General features: G+C 37.2%; 2 protein-coding genes and 2 pseudogenes across 2 annotated transcripts; all 4 read right to left on the bottom strand.

Moving 5' to 3' along the window:
- Positions 1-4,756: 4,756 nt before the first annotated feature.
- LOC130739893 (uncharacterized) lies at positions 4,757-8,610 on the bottom strand (annotated as a pseudogene).
- A 3,600-nt stretch (positions 8,611-12,210) lies between these two features.
- LOC130739886 (ras-related protein RABA2a-like) lies at positions 12,211-14,600 on the bottom strand. Its single transcript, XM_057592353.1, has 3 exons — positions 14,422-14,600; positions 13,742-14,222; positions 12,211-12,332 (listed from the first exon to the last, which is right to left on the bottom strand). Exons 1-3 carry the CDS (start codon positions 14,575-14,577, stop codon positions 12,211-12,213), a joined length of 759 nt encoding a protein of 252 aa, XP_057448336.1. The 5' UTR covers positions 14,578-14,600.
- Positions 14,601-15,674: 1,074 nt separating this feature from the next.
- Positions 15,675-16,748, bottom strand: LOC130732565 (uncharacterized). The gene is made up of 3 exons (XM_057584586.1): positions 16,619-16,748; positions 16,035-16,535; positions 15,675-15,954 (listed from the first exon to the last, which is right to left on the bottom strand). The coding sequence occupies exons 2-3, from the start codon at positions 16,389-16,391 to the stop codon at positions 15,712-15,714; spliced, it is 600 nt and encodes a 199-aa protein (XP_057440569.1). The 5' UTR covers positions 16,392-16,535; positions 16,619-16,748; the 3' UTR covers positions 15,675-15,711.
- Positions 16,749-17,600: 852 nt separating this feature from the next.
- Positions 17,601-21,981, bottom strand: LOC130732554 (uncharacterized; annotated as a pseudogene).
- Positions 21,982-22,512: the final 531 nt, after the last annotated feature.

The following is a 22,512-nucleotide window of genomic DNA, read 5'->3' as shown; positions in this document are numbered from 1 at the left end:
GCTAGTCTTAAGAGGATCGGTAGATCAGCTTCTTAAGAGGATACTAGTGAGAAAATCAGTGTATTGTTAGTCACTTAGCAGGTTGCAAAGTGCAGTTGTAACACTCATTGATTTTAGTGGATTGCCTTCATCAGAAGAAGGAAGAAATCACCTTCACAGGTGGACTGGATTAGCTTGAGCTTTTATCTCAAGTGAACCAGGATAAAATACTTGCGTGCTTTACTTCCTATCATTCAGCACTTAATTTTTATCTTTGAGTTTTGAAAAAGCCAAAAGTTTACCCGTGATTCAAAAACTCTATTCAAACCCCCCCTTTCTAGTGTTTTTCGCACCTTCAAACTGGGTTAACAATTAATGTGTGTTATTGTTTCTGTTATTAAGTTCTGTTTCACTGTTAAGCGGTTGTCAAACCTCTTATCCCAGCATCGTGCAGGACAATCGTATCAGAGGGAACCTGAATTACAAGTGAAAACAAGCATAAAGAATATAGAGGTGTCCTAGAGACATTTCTCTATCTAATCACAGGAAGTTGGAAGAAAACAAGAAATAATCCTAATACCTCCACTAGGAGCGCACCAAAACTATTTCCCTATACTCTTGCCCTTTTAATGATTTTATATTAGTATCCCTACCAAGGATAGAATATGGTTAATTACCCCATTCTCTCTCTCTCTCTCTCTCCCTCTCTCTCTCTCTCTCTCTCTCTCTAGCACTCTTTTGCACTCAGCACAGCTCTCTGCTCTGCGCACACTCTCTCTTTTTAGCAAATACACTACTCTCTCTTTAAGTACAAAATATCAGGTTAGTTGGCGAGGTTGACACATTCATGACTTAGTAAGCACGATCGTGTTGGCTTTAAAATTTATTAGCACACATTAGCATGGTGAAGTTGGGAGACGTATCGTCGTTGACCTTTTTTTAATTGGCACGATCGTGGCCTCTGGCAAGCAAGATCGTATTTCTTCGTCAACATATGAAACTCCACTTTAAACATAATTTATCCTCCTTTTTCGTTGTATTTTATCTTTTCCAATTTTTACTTGTGTTATGCAAATACATTTGAAAGCGCTTGAGTTATGCATAAGAAATGCAATAAATAGGCATGAAATGACAGTAAAAGTAAGGGCTAATCATGTTATTTTGACGTGCATCATGGCCCTTTTAATCTTCAGCCATTGCAAGCTTATGGTAACATGGTCGTGAAGCTTTATTTGATGAGCACGGTCGTGGCCTCTAGCCAAAACGGCAGTGCTTCTTCGTCAGCACGTGAAGCTCCACTTTATGCTTCATTTGGCCTTTTTTTTCCATTGTATGTTACTTTCTCCTCTTTTTACCCCTGCATTTTGCAAATACACCTAAAAGTAAATGAGTTATGCATAAAACATGCAACAATTAGACATAAAATCAAGGTAAAATAAAAAAATCGAAATATATAGCCAAATACCAAATGGGAGGAGAATGAATGGCACAAAATTGCAATAAAGAATGAATTGTAGTAGAGAAGAAAGCAAGACATAGAACCAAAAGAGAAGAGAATGAGAAAAACTTGAGGTTTCACGCGACAGGTTTTAGGACTTCGTCAAAATAGAAAGGCTTAAATACTCTGTAGGTCCCTGAAATTGTACCCCGTATCAAAATAAGTCCCTGAAATTTTTTTTTCCGATTCCGGGTCCCTAGAAAAACTTGTTTGATCAAAATAAGTCCCTACGCCGGAGAAGACAGTGGTTGCCTCCTCATTGTTTCCACAAACCATGAAATAACATGTTTAAAACACTCCTAGACCTTCATATATCTGATCTGGGCGAAGGAATCGCAAGAAACAAAGCTAAAACGAAGAAACCGAGAAGCTCCATAAATTCCGGCGAGAAGAAATCAACTTGCGACTGGCCTTTTCTCTTCAACTGTGACGACCCAGCCCACGAGACCACCACCACTGAGTTCCTGAGGACGAGACGAAGCCGGCCCAACACCCTGGTCGTAGCGCCGCCATGACCGCCGTCGTCAACCACCGTCTTCTCCGGCGTAGGGACTTATTCTGATTAAAAAAACAATTCCAGGGATCCGGAATCGGAAAAAAAATTTTCAAGGACTTATTTTGATACGGGGTACAATTTCAGGGACCCCTAGAGTATTTAAGCCAAATAGAAAATGAAATCCACGAGAACTTTCATATTTAAAATTTTATTCATTTAGTGGCGGTTCAGTTAAGCCCCGCTAAGAGATTAACCCCAACTAATGAAAACTACCTCTAAAGTCTAAAGGATACTAAACCGCCGCTATGTTCTAATAATCTCCAGCGGTTGGCATTACCAATGCAACCGCCTCAAAGTGACTCATTGTAGAGGTTCCAGTAGAACCACAACATATTGTCTCCTGCAAAATGCACTTCTGGTAGTGATAAAAGGGGTCAAGAGGATTTAGTAAACTATGTTCACTTAGAAATTTCATAGAGTCATGTCAATTGGGATTAATGGTTTCTCATATGTAAGTCTTTCATTGTGCATTGTAACCCTGTAAGAATAAATCTCGCACTCTCTTCATTCCTTTTTAATTTTCATTTAGGAAAAATATGATTATCTCCAATGAAAAAAAATATACCATATCCAACAAAAGTATATGATAATAAAATAAAATGACATTTCTATAACCATTACCATTAGCTAGAAACAGAAAAATTAAATATTTCATTAAGAAAGTGATCAGACGAGTCTAGTCACTGGGAGACTGTTAATTGAAGGGGGAGATTGACGAGCTTCCAAGTGTTTGGTGCTTCTCTGAGGCACTCTATTGCCGAGCCACACCGTTGTGAATACTTGCAAAGAGATTCCAACACTATAGTTCGAACGAGAAGTGCTAAGGAAGGGAGAGATGGAACAAAAAGTGTGTACCTTAAGTTTTTAAGACCAACCTTTTAAAGGGTTGGGTGCTGAAGACTCCGAGGTTCGAGGAATCATGATAAGTACTATGTACAGTTTGCAAGGGGAGTCATTCGATTCTGACACGCCATGTCATCTAGGTAGGGGTGCGTTTTCATACCGTAGTTAAGACTTTGAACGCCACTCTTAATCCTTGATTAGGGGCCCACAACCTTGGATTAGACATGGGTGATAGGGATGCATCACACTTATGCCCTCAGTCTAGTTTGACAATTATGAGGATGCAGTTGGTTTATGATGTGTGTAGTCGGATTGAGGGAACGTGGTAGGATGTAGTGGGGCACGATCAGATAAGGGGGATTTTATTAATTATATATTTTGGAGTGGGGTGCTGAGTGTGGGTTGCCCTGTATAGGTCGAATTCTCCTGTTGCAGCTCTTCCCCCCGTGTAGGGCCAATTGTACCCGAACTGATGTCACTCGAATGGCGATCGATGGTTTGGAGATGAGGTCATGCATAGTTGGAAATTGATTATCTGTTTGGAGGTAGTTTTTCCGACTGCCGGAACAAAAAGCATTTTAATGATTTTCAATTGATTATCTCCTATAAAAATTGCATATATGTTGGTCCTTTTTAAAAAAACTACATAAATTCTTGATATCCTTGTAGTATTTCTTTTTATTCATTCCTACTTATACAATTGGTGGTAAGAAAAGATGGGATTCAATTTCAAGTAACTCTACGTCTCTACCTGTCTTCATTAAACTACCTTGAATTCACTTAAATTCAGAATTCAACAGTGAGCAAAATTAAAACAACTCCGCTTTCTTGGCTATCTTTCTCCTTCATTCTCAACGACAGGTTTCTCCTTTTAAATGCCCCCAACCCACCTTGGCTTCCCTTCATTTATGTTCCCCTCTTCCTTCCAGATTCAATATAATTATCCCACGTACTAGAAACTGTCAGAATCTATTGATCTCCCATAACTCAAATCTGCACTTATTTATAGTCTTCCTATATCTACCAGACAACCACAACTTATAGCACTAAAGAAGCACTTAAAAATGGAGCATTGGTTTTTAAAGAAGTAGTACACCTCAGTTACTTCTTAACTGTTTACTTAGAAGGAAATTTTGTGTTCCTGGCCACTTTTAATTCTAAAAGAACATAAATTAATGTTTTTTCAAATAAAACCTTGTGAGAACAATAAATGAGATAAGATAAAATACATTCTAAAGGGGTAAAATAGGAAAATAAATAATACGTATTTTAAAAAATTAAGAAAATTAATTGTACTGATTAATATGTGTATTTCTTCTGTTTCTGAAAAATTAATTAGGAACAAAAGGAGGATTAGAATTACTACCTCCATTCTCTTTTTCTTCAGAAAGAGGATATATATCCTCAATATAAGACGAGGATATGTTCCCACACCCCCAGCTTGAAACCACACTAGACAAAATGTTGATTATTAGTGAAACAGTAGACTTTTCTATCCAGTTCAAAATTCGACCCTTCATCCAAAGTGTGGGAGGAAAGCCATGAATCCTCTGATATACCAAACAATAATCAGTTCGTTACATCAAGAAAACACAAGCAAGATCCCTGCAACTGATTCACAACATTTTTAGCAGTTCTTGATTTTTGCTGTGCCACAAACAAGACTTAAACCTATAATAGCAAGGGATAAATCTACTACTTGATTTTGATTTTGTGTTTATATCAGTGTTACATATTTCTTTGCTCATCAAAACAAAAGAAAAGCGATTAATCACGGAAGGGAAGGAAGGATAAAAGGAAAAGGAAATGATTTATGTTTAGCCCTTTTGATGTTTTAAAATCATTTTTTTGGAAAAACCAAATTTATAGATATGAAGTAAAGGAACTTGGGCCCGTACAAAGAAAACAGTACATAGATAGATCAACAACAAACTTACAAAACAAGGGGAGAGCACAATTCACCCTTAAAAAGAACAGCAATTGTACCCAATAATTAGCTTAAAGTATTATAATAAGAATACAACAGCCCTCTAACAAAACAGCCATGGTCCCAAGACAAGGAAATAAAGGTAACGGGCATCATGGCTTCCTCGATAGCAATCCAAATGAACTGGGCAGCAACATAACAAAATGTGGCACAATTTGGAAAATAAGCTACTCAATGCTAAGGCCCAAAAGAAGCTAAGACAGCCAAGAATCACCAGAAAACCATCACAAAGCAACAGAAAGCCGTAACCTGATAGAAGGAACACAACACACAAAGCCACACCAGATAGAGAAAATGCAAACACAAGGGTAGCACATGATCCATACAAGTCTCCACCAATGCAAGGCCAAACACCTGCCATGCCCAAACCATCTAACAATGAGCTTAAACACTATCCAGATGCATCACAGCAGCAATACAAGATTGTCCAGCCCCAAGACACAGCTGAAAAAGTTCCCACAGCGCACTACACAGGGTACAACACCTTGGACCAAGACAGCTAATAGAAAAGTGTTACCAATCCAAGCTGCCCAAACTATACAAAGCCAGTGAATTCTGTATTCTGTCTTTTAACACCCACCAAGCACCCCTCCTTAGAGATAGCAAGCCAAGATAGAAAACCAAGCTCAAATAAAAACTTGGACCCTGCATAAATCAGACTAACAGAACCAGAATTTTGACCCCTCTAGACCACAGCCTTTCTACAAGATCAACAACAGTACATGGCAAACCAGCTCCTTCAGGTATCTTACAAAGGGGATGCTGCCCCTGAGATTACCACTGCCAAGAGCGCCCCTCCCCCAAGCAGATACTAGGATTCCAGGTCCATTCATAGAATGTGCTTTTAAAATCCTTCTTTATGCACTTGAGCCACTTCCAAGATCTGAATTTGATTAGATCCACAACTTGTTCAGCATTAGCCACTCCTGAATTAAACAACACCTCATTCCCTTGAAGCCAAATAGACCACACGGCTGCCACCCACACTGACCACCAACCTAGTTTTGACCCAAAGAACAGATTGTGACCATGTTGAGCAAAATGAGACCTTGTGTCATCCTGTAAAACTGAGTATACGGCTTGGTCTCACTCCCTTCCTGCACTGTTCCTCCCCACTAAAAAGAGCGATTGATAATCTCGATAACCTTTCTTTCTGAACGCAAGACTACCCCTCTTCTCGAAAGCTTCGCGGGGCGATTTGAAATGGCCGTACTGTACTGGTTGGACGATGGCAGAGCAGGACCCTCGTATGAAACCCCACCGAGCCAACTGAGTATACCCCTAGGCCCTATCCAACTGTAACCCCTCATCCAAACATTCCACGCAAACTTACAAGAGAAAAGAAGATGGTTCAAGCTTTCCTCATAATGTAATAATAGAAACAAAAATCTCCCTTGTATTTCATAAGCCTGCTCTATCCAATATGCAAGCGATGTTTATTATCTCGGACATATTGTACAATCTCTCTGATAAAAACTATTTGGGACCTGCAAAAGTATAGACAAGGCATTTCAATTAATCACATCATTAATATCGTGTACTATGAGACTATATTAATTATGAAATTTGAATGAAAATAAATGAAAGCATACTATGACGTACCCGGTTTTGTAGTCTCTTCCAGACAAGCCGGCAACTTTGAACAAAGCTGAAGTCCATGCTTGTATCTTATCCTCTTCAATGCTTTCTTTTTTCTTCGTTATGGCTTCGCCAAAACTTCCTTTCAGATATCTCACGTGTGAGGGATCCACTTGGTAGAAGATTGGCAAAACCAATTGTTTCATCTCTTCCCTGCACTTAAGAATCTTAACAAGTTCGTCAAGACACCAAGAAGATTCTGCATAGTTTTCAGACAAGACAATGATTGAACACCTTGATTGTTCAATTGCTTTAATAAGAGCTTCAGAAACTTGGTCCCCACTCCGTAGCTGTTCATCATCTTTGAAGACCTTGAATCCTCCTCGGGCCAAATCATCAAAGAGAGAAGCGGTAAAATGGTCGCGAGTATCTCTTCCTCTAAAGCTGATAAAAATCTGGTGGCAAGCTGTTGTATGCCTTAGACAGTCTAATGTTTCTCTCCAGTGTTCAGTGTTCTTATTTTGTAAGGAAGACACCACATCTTCGATTACACGAGGTAACCCCTTACATTGAAAAGCAACTTCACGGCCCAACTTGAATAGGTCGGGTGGGGAGTCACGATCTATGCCGGAATATTGTTGGAGCAGCTTCCAAGCATCCTCATCAGATAAGGGACCTAGGTGGATCCAAGGGTGACATCTGATCATTTTGCAGTACTTTTTTTCATGTGTGATCAAAAGGATCTTGCACTGTTTACTAGGATCAGGAATGCCAATATCTTCAATATTTTGAGGACCGAAGTTTGTGGAAACATCATCAAAGATGACAAGGACTTTATCCTAACTTTTTAATAATGTCGACTCTATTGCTGATGTTCTTCTATATTGACTTCTAACTGCCTGAAAATTCAGATTCAACTGCGGAGCAATTTGGTTTTGAAGGTTCACAATATCTGCTTTTTCTGACACAGTGACAAATACAACCGGATGAAAAATATTTTCATACTCGGGTATCTCAGCCTTCACTAGAGCTGTTTTACCAGAGCCCCTCTCTCCAAACAATCCAACTATATGGTATTTATCATCTTGTAGTGCCTTCAATAGATCATCTTTAGCCTGATTTGTAGAGGCTAAATACCTAAAGTTTCCTGAAGATGACTGTAAACCTTGGAAAGTATCGGCCTCCAACTCTTGACGTGGAGCTTCTTTTTTAGACTTCCCAGCTAAAAAGTTGAACTCAACAAGCATGGACTCTGAACGAGATTGGGTGGAATTGATAGTTGAAGATTGGATGGAATTAGAGGGCTGTACAAATAGAGACATGATTTGTTTACATACACCAGACAAAGCTGGAATGACTAGAGATTTTTTACTTTCGACCTCGGTAGAGTTGGAAGACAAGGAGTTTGCAGACAAAGTTGGGATGGACTCTAGAGGTGGAGTTGCATGATGCCTTGTCAAAATTTGTGAAATGATGGTTTTGAATGCCTCGTCAACATTGGTTGCTTCGAGAGCAGATGTCTCGATGAAAGAGAGGCCTTCTTTCTCAGCATAACTCTGAGCATCCTATGTGGCAACACCACGGAGAAACATGAGATCCGTTTTGTTGCCTATCAACATGATGACGATGTCAGCATCAACGTGATCCCTGAGCTCCTTGAGCCAGCTGGTTACATTTTCAAAAGAGGTTGGATTGGTGACATCGTAGACAAGAAGAGCTCCCACGGCATCGCGGTAGTACGGACTGGTTCTTGCGCTGTACTGCTTCAGACCAGCGGGATCCTATAATTGAGCTTTCACCATTCTTCCCTCAACTTGCATATATTATAATATTATGCCCTCCATTCTGATAACTGCTCTTGCTTTACTCATTTGATGCAATTCAATATATCATAATAGTCAATTCGTGTCTAGACTTTAGGTTTTCGATAATTTCTTGTGGAAATTCACAATCCTATGCCTAAATATGAATTAGAACAAATGACATAGAACAAGTAAAATTAAAATAAAAAACCTCAAGGGTACGAGTAAAGAATTCGACGCCGACGGTGCGCTTGGACTCGAGGCAGAATGTGTTGTCAGAGAATCGGGATACAAGATTGGATTTTCCGACCTCAGAATCGCCGCCCAACACAAGCTTGAACAGATAATCGTACTCTTTTTCATCCATGCCTCCACCACGAAGCACTTCTCTATTCTTCTCCTTCTGTCCAGATCTATAGCAATACTTGTGTGTGTTTGCGATATTGATTATGTAGGTTGATTGTGTTTATGTCATATGTGCCGTACCGACAGCTCTTCTGATCTAGAAAATGGTTGATTGTGAAATTGCAGTGGTTTGGTTTGGTGGTGGACAGTGACGGATCTAGACATTTTATACTGTGGGGGCAATATGCATATACAAATTTCAACTATAAAAAAATATAGTATATTATTATTAATAGTTTAAATACACATTGTAATTATTTCCTAAGACTGTTTATATTTTGAAAATATCGAACAATTTTTCATTCTCAACGCTATTATTAGGTGTCTCATTCACGATATCAACAATTGAACTAACTAATCATTCAACTATTTATCAATTGCTTAAAAATTATAAATGAAAGATGATATGGATAAAACAATATTTTCCACTTAAGTTCATGTTTTTAAAACAAAAACATAATAGCACCTTTCATTTCCACAAAACTTATTCCCTCCGTTCTTTATTAACTGTCCATTTTAAAGAAAAGTTTTTGTTCCTATATGTCTTTCAACTTAGAGTTTCAAGAGAGTATTAAATTATGTTTTTCCAAGAAATGTCCTTGCAGGAATAATAAATGAGGAAAGATAATATACATATTAAAGGGTGAAATAGGAAATCAAATAATACTTTTATCAAAAGTAACAAAATTAATTGCACTCATTAATATGTGTGTTTCTTCTCTTCCTGGACAGTTAAATAGGAACGGAGGAAGTACTTTTAACAAATATTTTAACGGTAAAATTGAAGTTCTCTTATACACATAAAAAGCAAAACTAAAATAATAATGAAGCTCTCATTTCAATGTTTTCAAATGTAAGTAAATTTTGGTAAAACCATAAAATAAGCTGACAGTTTGGACTCTAGGATAGAGCAATAAACTTGTTATTTAGTGGACATCTATACAGTTCAATGGAAAGAGAAAGAAAAAATGTGGGGTAAATGATTAAAGCTGATTGTGTAGTGACATCATAGGTAATATTATTAGAGTAAAAGTTGATTGTGTAGTGGCATCATAGGTAATATTATCAAAGCTATGGGGGCATTGGTAAAGAACATGAGGGCAATGTATTATTTTATGTTATTTTACATACATAGTATGTGAAAAAAGCAGAAATGACGTGGGGTCAAATGCCGCCAACTCCACCAACATAAATCTGTCCCTGATGGTGGAGAATGGCGCATCATGGGTTGAAGTTATCCGCCAAGAGTATGTGGTGGTTGATGGCTGATGTGATATATGGATTGAGGGTGAAATCTTTGAATTTCATACCTCATGACTTCCGGCTCCACAAGTTTTTCTTTTTCTTTTTCGATAAACCAATCATTCATATTCAAATATAGCACGAGGGTGCTAGACCCAAAGACAACAAAGAGACACATAGGAGTATATAAGAGAGCAACATCATAGAAAAAGAGCAGATACGTTGAAAGAAGAAGAAGAAAGGAGTAAGTGAAAGCAAGCAAAGAGCCAAGGCAGCAGAGGGGAAAGGAAATCAAATGGTAAAAATCCACTGAACCTTCACTGAACCAAGACAAAAAGACAAAGCCTGCACCACAAGGTACTTGACCCATGCTGCAATTGTGTATTGTCTCCATTGTACTTTTGTATTATAATCTTTCCTTAATCTAAATATGAGACATGACTCCAAAGTCAAAGGGATTTTGCTAAGTAAAACTATCAGTATTTTCATGCTTGGGTGAAATTTCTAGCACTTCTGTGATGCCTTTTGACTAAAACTTGAGAGTTGGAATGACAATTATGGCATAGAAAAAAATTAGACTTTGACAATTATTTCAAGTGTCATGTCATGTCATGGTCTATACAAGTCTCCCATAAGTGTGACTAGACATGAGCATCTCTAATTATGAGTTCCTAGTTGGGTTGCTTAAATACGATTTTGGTGGCTCAAACTGCCACATAAGATTTAAGCAACTCATGCCGATTTTGCTTTAATTATGGTTGCTTATTTTACTTTTAGTTGCGCGGTGCCCCACTATGCCTCATATTTTGTTTTCAAATGAAAATAAAGTGTATAATTATATATAAGACAGAAAAACGATATTAGGGATGTTAAGCCCATTACAAAGAGAAAGAAAAAAAAAGCCCTAGCAGAACCAGGAAAAAGAAAAACAATAACAGGCGATCAAGCGAAACCCCTGTCCCCGAAAAAACAAAACCACCTCTAAAGCCTATCTTCTACCTCTATCTGATAAAACTACACTTTCGACAAATGACAAGGGAGAGAACATCAATTAGAAACAAATCCTCACAAAGAGCCAAATGAGAAGATATCGACTATGAGCCAATTGCAGCAACCCCCAAGCACATGCTTGGAATTGATTCCCAATCCACAAAAGACCAATGAAAGTCACGGTTCTTACATTTGAGCCATTTCCAAGATCGAAATCTGATCAAGGCTAAGACTCTGTCAGCACAAGCAACCCCTTCTCTAAACACAATTTCGTTCCTATCCTCCCAGATTGACCACACCGCCGCGAACCAAACTTACCACCAACCTGATTTATCGAGGACTGCCAAACATTGGCCATGTTGCAGAAAGTGCATATGAGCCTCTTTATGCAGACCTGAATCAATCCCTAGCTAGTGATAGCAACTAGACCAAATTGACCACGCAAATTTACATGAGAACATAAGATGATTTGTGTTTTCTTCCTCCAAGTTACAGAACACGCACAAACAAGCAGGCCCTTGCCGTAAAATGTTTCGATGCCGTGAGATATCGACTAAGGGCCAGTTGTAGCACCCCCCACTATGCCTCATATATTTATATTTTTTATTCTCACCTAAGCATGATTTAATTTTAAATATTAATTAATATTTATAACAATATAATGTCATTAAAAGTAAAATAAGCAACCATGATTTGAGCGAAATCTGCATGGGTTAGTTATGAGTGGCTTAAATTTTACGTAGCAGTTTGGGCCCATCAGAATAGTGTTTAAGCAACCCAAATATATTTCAATACATTACATTATATTATATAATTTAAGATGAAATAGAATACATTTCAATGCAAAATAAATAACAATACATTTTAAATGAAAATCATTCGAAGATTAATTTTTATTATTCTCATTTCCGAAGAGCTCCAAAATATGCTCCACCAAGTCTGTTTGAAGTTGGCGACGAATTTGTCTTGGACTCATGTGGCCTCTTCTTTCCAAGAATGTTGAAAACGAAGGGATAAGACCATTAGATACTTCAAGGGTTATGATGTCATTGTCTACCTGGTCATAATCAGAATTAGCAGTATATCCCCGCGCTCATCTTCAACGATCATGTTTTGCAATATAATGCATGCATACATATTTTGCTTCATGGTATTAACATGCCACTAGTGTGATGGGCCATGAATAATCACAATTTGAGATTGGAGCACACCAAATGCGCGCTCAATATCCTTTCTTGCTCCTTCTTGTGCTTTGGCAAACATTTGCATGTATTTTTTCTCGTTGTGGCATTGGGATGGTCTTTACAAATGTAGCCACTCGGGATAGATATCATCCGCTAGGTAGTATCCCATATGATACTATGTTCTTCACAGTGTAGTACATAGGTTCTACGTTCAAAACGTCGGTAAATACATCAGATTGGTTTAGCACATTGATGTCAAGGTTAGAACCTGCAATGCCAAAAAAATCATGTCACTACTTCAAGCATGATTGTGGATGTTCCATGATCACCTCGACAATACTGACATTTTCATGCAACTGGACAATTTTTCCATTCCCAATGCATGCAGCCAATGGAACCTAACATACTTGAAAATCCACGAGACTCCCTCATTTGTAGTAGACGTGCAATGTCCTCGTTGTTCGGCCTCCTCAAGTACTGAGCACCAAATATGGCGTTCACGCCCGTTACAAAAATCTCTTTAAGCGCTTAGTTGCAGTACTTTCACCAATTATTATATACTCATCGAGATTGTCAGCAGGTGATCCGTATGCAGGGGCGGAACTTAGTGGTGACATAGAGGAGCCATGACTCCTCCAAAATTTTAGAAAAATCTTGTATAATGTATGGTCTTGCAAAAGTTTTGCTTCGGGAAAGAGTATATTTAATATACAATGCATACAATACGTAGCACAAACTTCGTCCCAGCGGCCTGAGTTTCTGATGTGAGTGGGAGGTAATGGGTTCGATCCCCACTTGACTCCTTTATTTTAGTCATATTCCACATAATTTGTTTTTTGGCTATTTGATAATCAATAGTAAAAGAATAAAAAAGAGAGACTAATAAAAAATTTCTATCTAAAATTACAAAATATATCGAGAATCCAAAAATTAAACAAATAAAAGGCTTAAAGGATCAAATGGCCCATGAAATTACAAATAGAATCAGTTTCAGGTGATAAGCGCATAATTGATGAATTTTATGTGTGTCTTTATAAGCTTCATTATATACATTTTTGTGCTTAATTGTTATCACTTAGACATGTTCTGACCATTAGTGCTTAATTGGATTATTCATAGAAAAGTGAATTCTACACTTTTAGTTTCTGTGACTCTTTTTCTAGAACAGGTTAAATCTGGATCTACAAATATTCAAATAGGGCGCATAATATGTCGTTGGAAAGCTAACTTGAAGCCCTACAACTTTCATGTTCAGCACAATACGAGAACCAACCTTGAACGTGGTCAGAATTGCCTTACAAAGTTGTTGTCGCTAATCATGCGAGTCTGGAACAGTCTGCACTAAAATGATTATATTCTGGGCTACAAAACTCCGAATTATGATCCGATTGAAGGCCCGCGAAGCTGACTTAAAGAGCTACGATTCTCATGTTTACCATAATTGAAGATTTAGACTTCTTGTGAGACCCGCGAATGCCTGATTGTTAAGCAGCTTACTCATTTATGTGGGTCCGATTTTGTGAAGATTTAGATAACAAGGATTGTTACTTGATGAACAAATTTATTTATTAGTATAAATAAGCGAAGTTTAGGCTTTTGTTAGAGATTGGGTGGAATTGACAGTTGAAGATTGGATGGAGTTAGAGGGCTGTACAAATAGAGACATGATTTGTTTACATACACCAGACAAAGCTGGAATGACTAGAGATTTTTTACTTTCGACCTCGGTAGAGTTGGAAGACAAGGAGTTTGCAGACAAAGTTGGGATGAACTCTAGAGGTGGAGTTGCATAATGCCTTGTCAAAATTTGTGAAATGATGGTTTTGAATGCCTCGTCAACATTGGTTGCTTCGAGAGCAGATGTCTCGATGAAAGAGAGGCCTTCTTTCTCAGCATAACTCTGAGCATCCTCTGTGGCAACACCACGGAGATGCTTGAGATCCGTTTTGTTGCCTATCAACATGATGACGATGTTAGCATCAGCGTGATCCCTGAGCTCCTTGAGCCACCTGGTTACATTTTCAAAAGAGGTTGGTTTGGTGACATCGTAGACAAGAAGAGCTCCCACGGCTTCGCGGTAGTACGCACTGGTTATTGCCCTGTACTGCTTCAGACCAGCGGGATCCCATAATTGAGCTTTCACCATTCTTCCCTCAACCTGCATATATTATAATATTATGCCCTCCATTCTGATAACTGCTCTTGCTTTACTAATTTGATGCAATTCAATATATCATAATAGTCAATTCGTGTCTAGACTTTAGGTTTTCGATAATTTCTTGTGGAAATTCACAATCCTATGCCTAAATATGAATTAGAACAAATGACATACAACAAGTAAAATTAAAATAAAAAACCTCAAGGGTACGAGTAAAGAATTCGACGCCGACGGTGCGCTTGGACTCGAAGCAGAATGTGTTGTCAAAGAATCGGGATACAAGATTGGATTTTCTGACCTCAGAATCGCCGCCCAACACAAGCTTGAACAGATAATCGTACTCTTTTTCATCCATGCCTCCACCACGAAGCACTTCTCTATTCTTCTCCTTCTGTCCTGATCTACTATTCAAACCACGCATCCTCTAAAACTCACTGCCCACTATTGCACTTTCTTAGACCTTTGACTTCATCTGCACCGTCCAGTTGATTTTAAATCTTACTGCTGATATCCCAATAGCAATACTTGTGTGTGTTTGCGATATTGATTTTGTAGGTTGATGTAGGTTGATTGTGTTTATGTCATATGTGCCGTACCGACAGCTCTTCTGATCCAGTAATTGATTAATTGTGAAAATGCAGTGATTTGGTGGTGGAGAATGGTGCATCATGGGTTGAAGTCATCAGCCAAGAGTATGTGGTGGTTGATGGCTCATGTGATCTATGGATTGAGGGTGAAATCTTTGAATTTCATACGTCATGGCTTCCGGCTCCACAAGGACTTGACCCATGCTGCAATTGTGTATTGTTTGCATTGTGCTTTTGTATTATAACTAGTATCTATGCCCGTGCGTTGCACGGATAAACTTTTCGCAGAAGTTTTTGATTTACGATTTTTTCCAACAGAATTAACAGCACCGATATATATTTTTGAACCATCATATTTTGAAACAATAAAAAAACGACTCCGTCTTTGGTTTTTGAATGTTGAGTTTGTTATTGTTAAAATATAAACCATATCTAAGTTTATCATATTAGTCAATAGAAACCAAGGGATGATTGGAATTTGACTTTCAGATGAACGTAAAGTACAGAGTTCAGAGAAAACTAAATGGACATTTGAAAATCATTCCATGTTAAATTAATGCAATTAAAATAATCCCATGGTAAATTGAATTTATTCGTGGGGTTTAATTTAGATGGCTTGCTTGCAAGGTGAAAAAATATCCTTCACACAGTGCTAAAATTGTTGGAAATAAGTGCAGTTTTTTGTGAAGAATGTTTAGCGTGTAAATAGGCTTATATGGTATTAAATGCAACCTATGTATAGAATTTGTAGACAGTATGCGATATAACTGATATCATGACAAACTTTGTCCAACAGATAGCATTGCAACTAAAATAGAATACCAACAAATTCTAATTCAGGTGAGAGATTAATAGATACCAACCAGATTACAAATGAAATACATTCGTCCATTGTAGTTATACTAATCATGTATTAAAACATCAATGACAGCAAAATTTTCAGTCGTAAAATAAAAAGAGAGAATATCCCCTGCCTTCAATCCATGGGAAGTGCAGAAAGCTCTCCAACCCTTACCCAACTTAGCATATTTCCGAAAAGGCACACCAAGAATATGACATCCCACCTGCAAATTTGTTGGTCCTCTCAACAGCCATTCATAAACTTTACCGTTTCTAAGATATTCATACACATGTACCGGCAAGTTCTGCAAATCAGAAAATAACATACTTAAATTTAACCAGATTTACGAAGTAAGTATTCTTAAGAAAATTTGATATACTATACCAGCTGACTTGTTGTTGCTTGGTTTGTTGAAAGTTTGCACGTAAAAAAGCATGGATAGCAGATCCAATTGGTTTCCTGAATTATTTCTTCTTGTGGACAATGATGTTGGCTCACAATATCAGATATAAGAGTAAGAGGTGCGCTCACAATATCAGGTATAAGAGGAGGAGGTGGGCTCACAATTTCAGATATAAGAGGAGGAGGTGGCGGCGTAATTATAGGAGGTGGAGGTGGAGGAAGGTAACATATTTCCTCAATTTTTTCATTGTAGATGAACAAATCAAAGTTGGAAAGACCTTGGTATTTAAGCAAGCACCAATTTAACCCCTCCAAAGAGTAGTAGTTCCGAATCTCCATCAAACCTTTACACAGTAATGGTTGCTCCGGATGTCTCTCGTATGAAACGATATGAACCTTCCCCAAAGGATCAAACCATTTCCATTGGGAGCTTAGATCATGATAAAATTCAGCTGCAAATTTGCGTGATACAAACGCTGTGTCCTGGGCATTAAATGAAAAGAAATTGTTAAAACAATTTATGGATAATGAGATTAGGAATAATTTTTTGGGTGAAGGGATTTAACCTATTCTGGTGTTGAAACAATAGCAATGGCATCTGTGGAACCTAGAATATCATCTCCAAAATCAAACTCCATCGCAGAGGCAGGTTTCTTCTCCCAACTTTGTACTTCAACTTACTCGAATGCCCTTGGGAAGGATTATAAAGTATATGGGTTACATTGTCGATAATGAATATGAGCATTGAGAGAGTAATACTATCCCACACCCACGAATAAATCTATGATGAGATGCTGGCCGTCCTATTGATATGGAGTAGACCTAGGCTTTGCTAACTTAACCTTGATGGAAATGGCTGAAAACGTGTTGTCAGGTGAACAAAGGGATATTGACATGTATGTACCGATAGAGGCATTAAATTTTTTTCGTGGTCAAACTGAAAAATGATCTGATACTTACATAACACTATACTACTCTTACCCAAGTAGCTGATATGTCAAGGAAAAAAAATTGGTATTTATTTACATGTTGAAAGGTAGTGCAAATGGAACATAAAATGTGAAAGTAAGATAACTATGCCTTTATTTGACGATGAACAAAGGAATAGATACCCAAATTTTATTAGCTGAAGTCATTGTATTGATAATAATTTTGAATTACAATTCTTTAACAAATTTATGACTTCAATCTGTTTGATGGAATCTTGAAATGTTTACTGAAACCTCCTTAATTGAAAATATCTGTTTCATAATCAACGAAATTATCCATATGTATAGATGTGGTCATTTCCAGATGCATAAGATGTACATATGATAGTAATGTTTTATACATATATAATTTGAAGCCAGCCATTGAAAATATTATGACTTAGTAATCTTGTTGACATGTTATGGCCATTTCGGTTCCACTAAACATCAGTTCCTTATAAACCTTTTTTTGTGGTAAGAAAAAACAGAACAATATGAGATGCCTGTGTATATTGTACACAGAGTTCAGAGTATAAAAAGAGTAGGAATGGTATGGATTTGAAACATTTACATACACATTTGCAACATAAATATTCGAAGGAGTCTTAGAATCTAAGGAGATTGAGAATTAAATTCCCAATTCGAAGATCTATTGTTAGCAAAACTACCCAACAGAGTTTGTCTACCTTGGATATTTTCCTGCAATGACATTAACAGACAAGAAATTTGATGTTACTAAATTTGTATGAAAACATTCAAATATATAATGTCAGACATTTGAGGAAAACCATTTCTAAAACGTTATACATATAAACAAAACCTTACTTTATATGTTAGCAAACACCTCGTTGTAGACAACATTTCTTGAAACCCTTGAGATGGAACCATCTTCGTCTAGTATAAGGATTTTTAATCCATTCCTTGACTTTACCCTTGATAGAGCAACATATAATTGTCCGTGAGTAAACACCGGTTTGGGCAAATACAAACCCACATGAGAAAGTGTTTGGCCTTGGCTCTTGTTAATTGTCATTGCAAAGCATAGAGCAATTGGAAATTGTCTTCGGACAAACTTAAATGGTAAACCAGAATCAGTAGGTACCAAATCCATTCTAGGAATAAGTACCTTGTGACCTAACTGCTTCCCGGACACAACATTGGCAACAATAACATTTTTTCCCAATTCTTTTACAATCATTCGTTTCCCATTGCAAAGACCACCAGCCTGATCAATGTTACGCAACAACATAATAGGAACCCCTTCTTTCAATGCCAATTTGTGATTAGGTATACCAGAACATTTAATGTTGTTAAGAAACTCACTTGTAAACCATTCAGCTTCAATCTCAGAATCTTCATCTGACCTGCAAGTACTATCACAACTTAAATATTCTTTTGTCTGTCCATCAATTTTGCCAAGCATTTCATTGTTTATAAATTCTACACTTTCTAAAGTTGGTGCCAGAATAGCTCTATCTTCAAAGAACTTGTAATTTTTTTTCTCCAAGTTTTGCTTTATATTTGGATAAGCAAAATCAATCAAGTGTTGTAATGGATTGTCTGAATCAAGTATAAGAAGATCTTCAGGAATCTCAATGGTAGCATCCCCGTCATTAGTACTATTCAACTTACCATCTCCAATATCCAAAAGCCAGTCAGCAAACCTTTTAATCTCCACTTTCTCAGTGGAAACTTCTGAACCCATTAGTCGCATGTTTTTAGTAAGTGTAAGTACACGACACTGCTTCCAAAGATAAGAAGAATTGATTGTGGCCCCAACTATATCACAACGACTTCCCTTTTGAATAACAGGTAGAATTTGCCTAAAATCACCACCCAAAACAACCACTTTTCCTCCAAATGGCATGTCATTATCAGGCCTAGAATGGGACTTCATTAAATCTTGTAAAGTCCGGTCCAATGCTTCAAAACAGAACCTATTCAGCATGGGTGCCTCATCCCATATGATCAAACTTGTCTTCTGTAACAATTCAGCTTTTAAAGAACCTTGTGAAATATTGCAAGTAGAGCACTCATTTATAGATATTGGAATAGAAAACCTAGAATGAGCAGTCCTTCCACCAGGTAAAAGTAGAGAAGCAATACCACTTGAAGCAACATTTAAAACTATCAGCCCTTCAGACCGAACAGCAGCAGACAATGTGTTCCACAAAAAAGTTTTGCCTGTACCTCCAAACCCATATATAAAAAATAGACCTCCAGCTTTACTTATCACTGCATTCATTATGCTTTGGTATATATCATGTTGTTCTTCAGTCAAAGATTTGATTAATGATTCCTGCAACCCTTTCATTTCAGCTTTATCGTAATTCAACTCATCTGCTACTAAATTGTTTTCAAACGGACAATCATCAAAATATTGTGGAAATGGTAAGCAAGGATAATCCTTTAAAGACCTTCCATTCAATTGAAGCATTTTCTCCAACTCTATCAAGCAAAGATTTTGCAAATCATTGTCATTTATAGTCAGATCTGCATAACAAATAAAAAAATTATAATATAAAAAGTTAATTCAAACAATATTCTCTTGTGTAATGCTAACTAACCTGGAATGTGTAACTTTTTTCTTCTTTCATATAGAATTCCATCCGCCAATATTGGCCATGTTTTAGCCCACACCAAATCAGGTTTACTCATTGTGTTTGTTGTGAGTAAAGTGACAAAGAATTTGCGCAACTGGTTACCTGTAACCATAATTCATTTAAAAAATTAAATACAACAGTATTTAATTTTCATGCCTATACAGTAATACTCATCCAATTAATCTAGGCACATCTATATAGTAACATATTTATAAATATATTTATAGAAAATAATTAAAGAAAAACTAAATGTATTAATGATTCTACTAACCTGTTGCTAAATCATTAGCTTCAACAATTGCATCTACGTATTCTCTATCATCGGCTAATAGCCCTAATGCGTAACACGCGTCGTGAAACGAAGGATAGACAACACCTTCAACAGTGCGAATGCTCTCCCAAGTTGTGCACCCCTTTTGAATAGTGAGTAGAATTCTCAAGTAATAAAGCTCTCCAACTCCATGAGGAATGTATTGCAGCCTTCCTATAGAAAACCCTCTTTTCCTAGGATGCCAAGAATGGTCCTCCTGATCATAGACAAAATATGATGGAAACTCCGCATAGGTTAATGCCTTCCCCTGTTCATAGTTTTCATTTGCTTTCATCCAAGCCAAAAACATGGTGTCTTTCTCAGCTGCCTACGTAACAATTGACTGCAAGTTTTCATGATCTGTAAGACAAACACTTTGCATGTTTTGAAGATGAAAAGTGACTTTCAAGACAGCTGGCCACTTCACATGTAGATAATATGAGAAGGTTCTCCAAATTGCTTCACATGGAGTAAGATATCTACAATCATAATATTGCTTAATTTCATCTTTCATCTCTGAATCAGCCACATCATTCTTTTCATTGGATATCTCAACATTTACTCTATCAGGCCCTTTACTGACATATTTGAAGAGATATTTAATTGCATTAGACTTGTTGCAATATTCTACATTTATATGGCCATTATATAACATGAGTAGTTGAGGATTATAAGGAACAACATAACTATTGTCCATTCGAAGACCTTTCTTCTCAACATACACACCAGTGTCCCTCCTTCTATACACATGATAACCATCTTCGTCAATTACTGTGCTGTCTTGGAATTTTTTGGGGAAAAACTTACTGCATTTACCATTAGACATGCAAGGAGATTTTGAATAACCAGAACCACAGGGACCATGCAACATGTAGTTAGATACCACTTTGTTTAGCTTCGGATATAAATTAGGATCAGGAAGCTCAGAAGAAATGCATTTATCAATATCAGTTGTTGTTACTAACTTGTTTTCCTTAGCAAGCCATAAGAGAATATGTGCATGAGGCAATCCTCTTTTCTGAAACTCAATAGTGTACATACCTATAATGACATATAAAATTCATGTTAAATGATGAACAATATTATCTTGAAAAATGTAAACCAAAACAGCTTTAAACAACTCACCTGCATCTAGAGGGCCAAAAATAATTCCAAACTTCAAAGTTGCAACCAAATGGTCAAGCTTCATTTTGAATACACGACAACACACATCTGGCCTTTCATCAGCTCGTAAATTTCTTGACCGAACAAATCTATCAATCTCTTTCCAAGCAGAATTGCATGTAACTGTAATGAAACGATCAGGATAGCCATAACGCTTACAAATAGCCATTGCATCCTGACAACAATCAAACATATAACGCTTCCCTCCAGTAAAGGATGAGGGGAGTACAATGCGCATCCCTAACGAACCAGAATCTGTCTCTCCTTTACTCATTGCTTCTTCCACGCCATTAAGAAAATAAGCTCTAATCATCTTTTGGTTATTTCGGATAAATGAGAGTCTTTGAGATTCAATCATGGTATAACAATCAACGATAAACTGTTGGAAAAGCCTTCTACAAAAAACAACATTCCCATGCTCAATGCTTCTCTCTTGTAAGCGGAAGGTTATAAACTCTCTCAAAGTGACACGTGGTTTTAAGCGCTTGCTACACATAGCAGACTTACCACTTAAAGGGATCTCCTCCTGCCAACCATCTTCCCCATAAGGAAAAATCAATGGATATTGCAAAGGCATGAAAGAAGTATGAGTTTCATGAATCCGAGTAAGAAGACCATCCTTTTTTACAATTATATCTCTACCAACTTCAAGCGTGTCAAAATCACCCACAATAAGCGCTGCAATCTCATCAGATGTAGGCATATTATATGTTCGGGGATCCTTACCTCTTTTCCGGAAAAGTCTCAACGCAAATGGTGAAGACTCATTAGATGTTATATAGTCACGTACTTTGCGAATTGATTTTGCCAATACATTGTTTTGATCAATCATGTTTGTCAAATCATCAACTAAGGAAATATCTAACATATCACCTTTGTTTACAGCACTGCAAGATGAACACAAAGCAAATTAAATAACATGAAAACACAAATAAATCTACATGATCGAAAAAACAAAATTGAATGAATGTTGATAAACAAAATTGAATAACTTACTTGAATGGCTTCATTCTGTTAGAAGTTTCATTATGGGTATCATATATATATAGCTGGGCAAATTTTGGCGATTATCCCATTTGAGGGCATAAGGTACCAATTCGGTGATAATTTTGACCGCTAAGCACAAACTGTGGAGGCCCACCTCCATTATTAAGACTTGAATCAACCTTCCCACCAATGGAAGTGAATGCAAACATACTATTATATGCACGAATATTATCCTTGAAGTGTTTAGCTCTAGCATCTATTCCATGCAACAAATTATATAATAACACAGGAGGCTTTAATAGATAAGGTAGCACAACCTTTCCCTTCATACAACAAAGAGTGAATTGAGGATTTCTAGAACGGTAAGCTTTGCAAATTCACTCCTCATACCACATTTGTGCATGGCACAAAGAACACGTAAATGAAGG

Source organism: Lotus japonicus, chromosome 1 (assembly GCF_012489685.1).
Source record: "Lotus japonicus ecotype B-129 chromosome 1, LjGifu_v1.2".
Lineage (NCBI taxonomy): Eukaryota > Viridiplantae > Streptophyta > Magnoliopsida > Fabales > Fabaceae > Lotus > Lotus japonicus.
This window is presented reverse-complemented; position numbering and strand designations above follow the sequence as displayed.

What these genes read in the sequence shown, in the direction of transcription:
- LOC130739886 (XM_057592353.1), bottom strand. Translation starts at nt 14,577, where the DNA reads ATGGATGAAAAAGAGTACGATTATCTGTTCAAGCTTGTGTTGGGCGGC. An exon ending in TCTTTACTCGTACCCTTGAG is followed by an intron (nt 14,223 to 14,421) that starts GTTTTTTATTTT and finishes TAATATATGCAG; the next exon opens with GTTGAGGGAAGAATGGTGAA. An exon ending in TCCAGCTTTGTCTGGTGTAT is followed by an intron (nt 12,333 to 13,741) that starts GTAAACAAATCA and finishes TTGGCATTGCAG; the next exon opens with GTTCTAACCTTGACATCAAT.
- LOC130732565 (XM_057584586.1), bottom strand. Translation starts at nt 16,391, where the DNA reads ATGGAGATTCGGAACTACTACTCTTTGGAGGGGTTAAATTGGTGCTTG. An exon ending in AAGCAACAACAAGTCAGCTG is followed by an intron (nt 15,955 to 16,034) that starts GTATAGTATATC and finishes TCTGATTTGCAG; the next exon opens with AACTTGCCGGTACATGTGTA.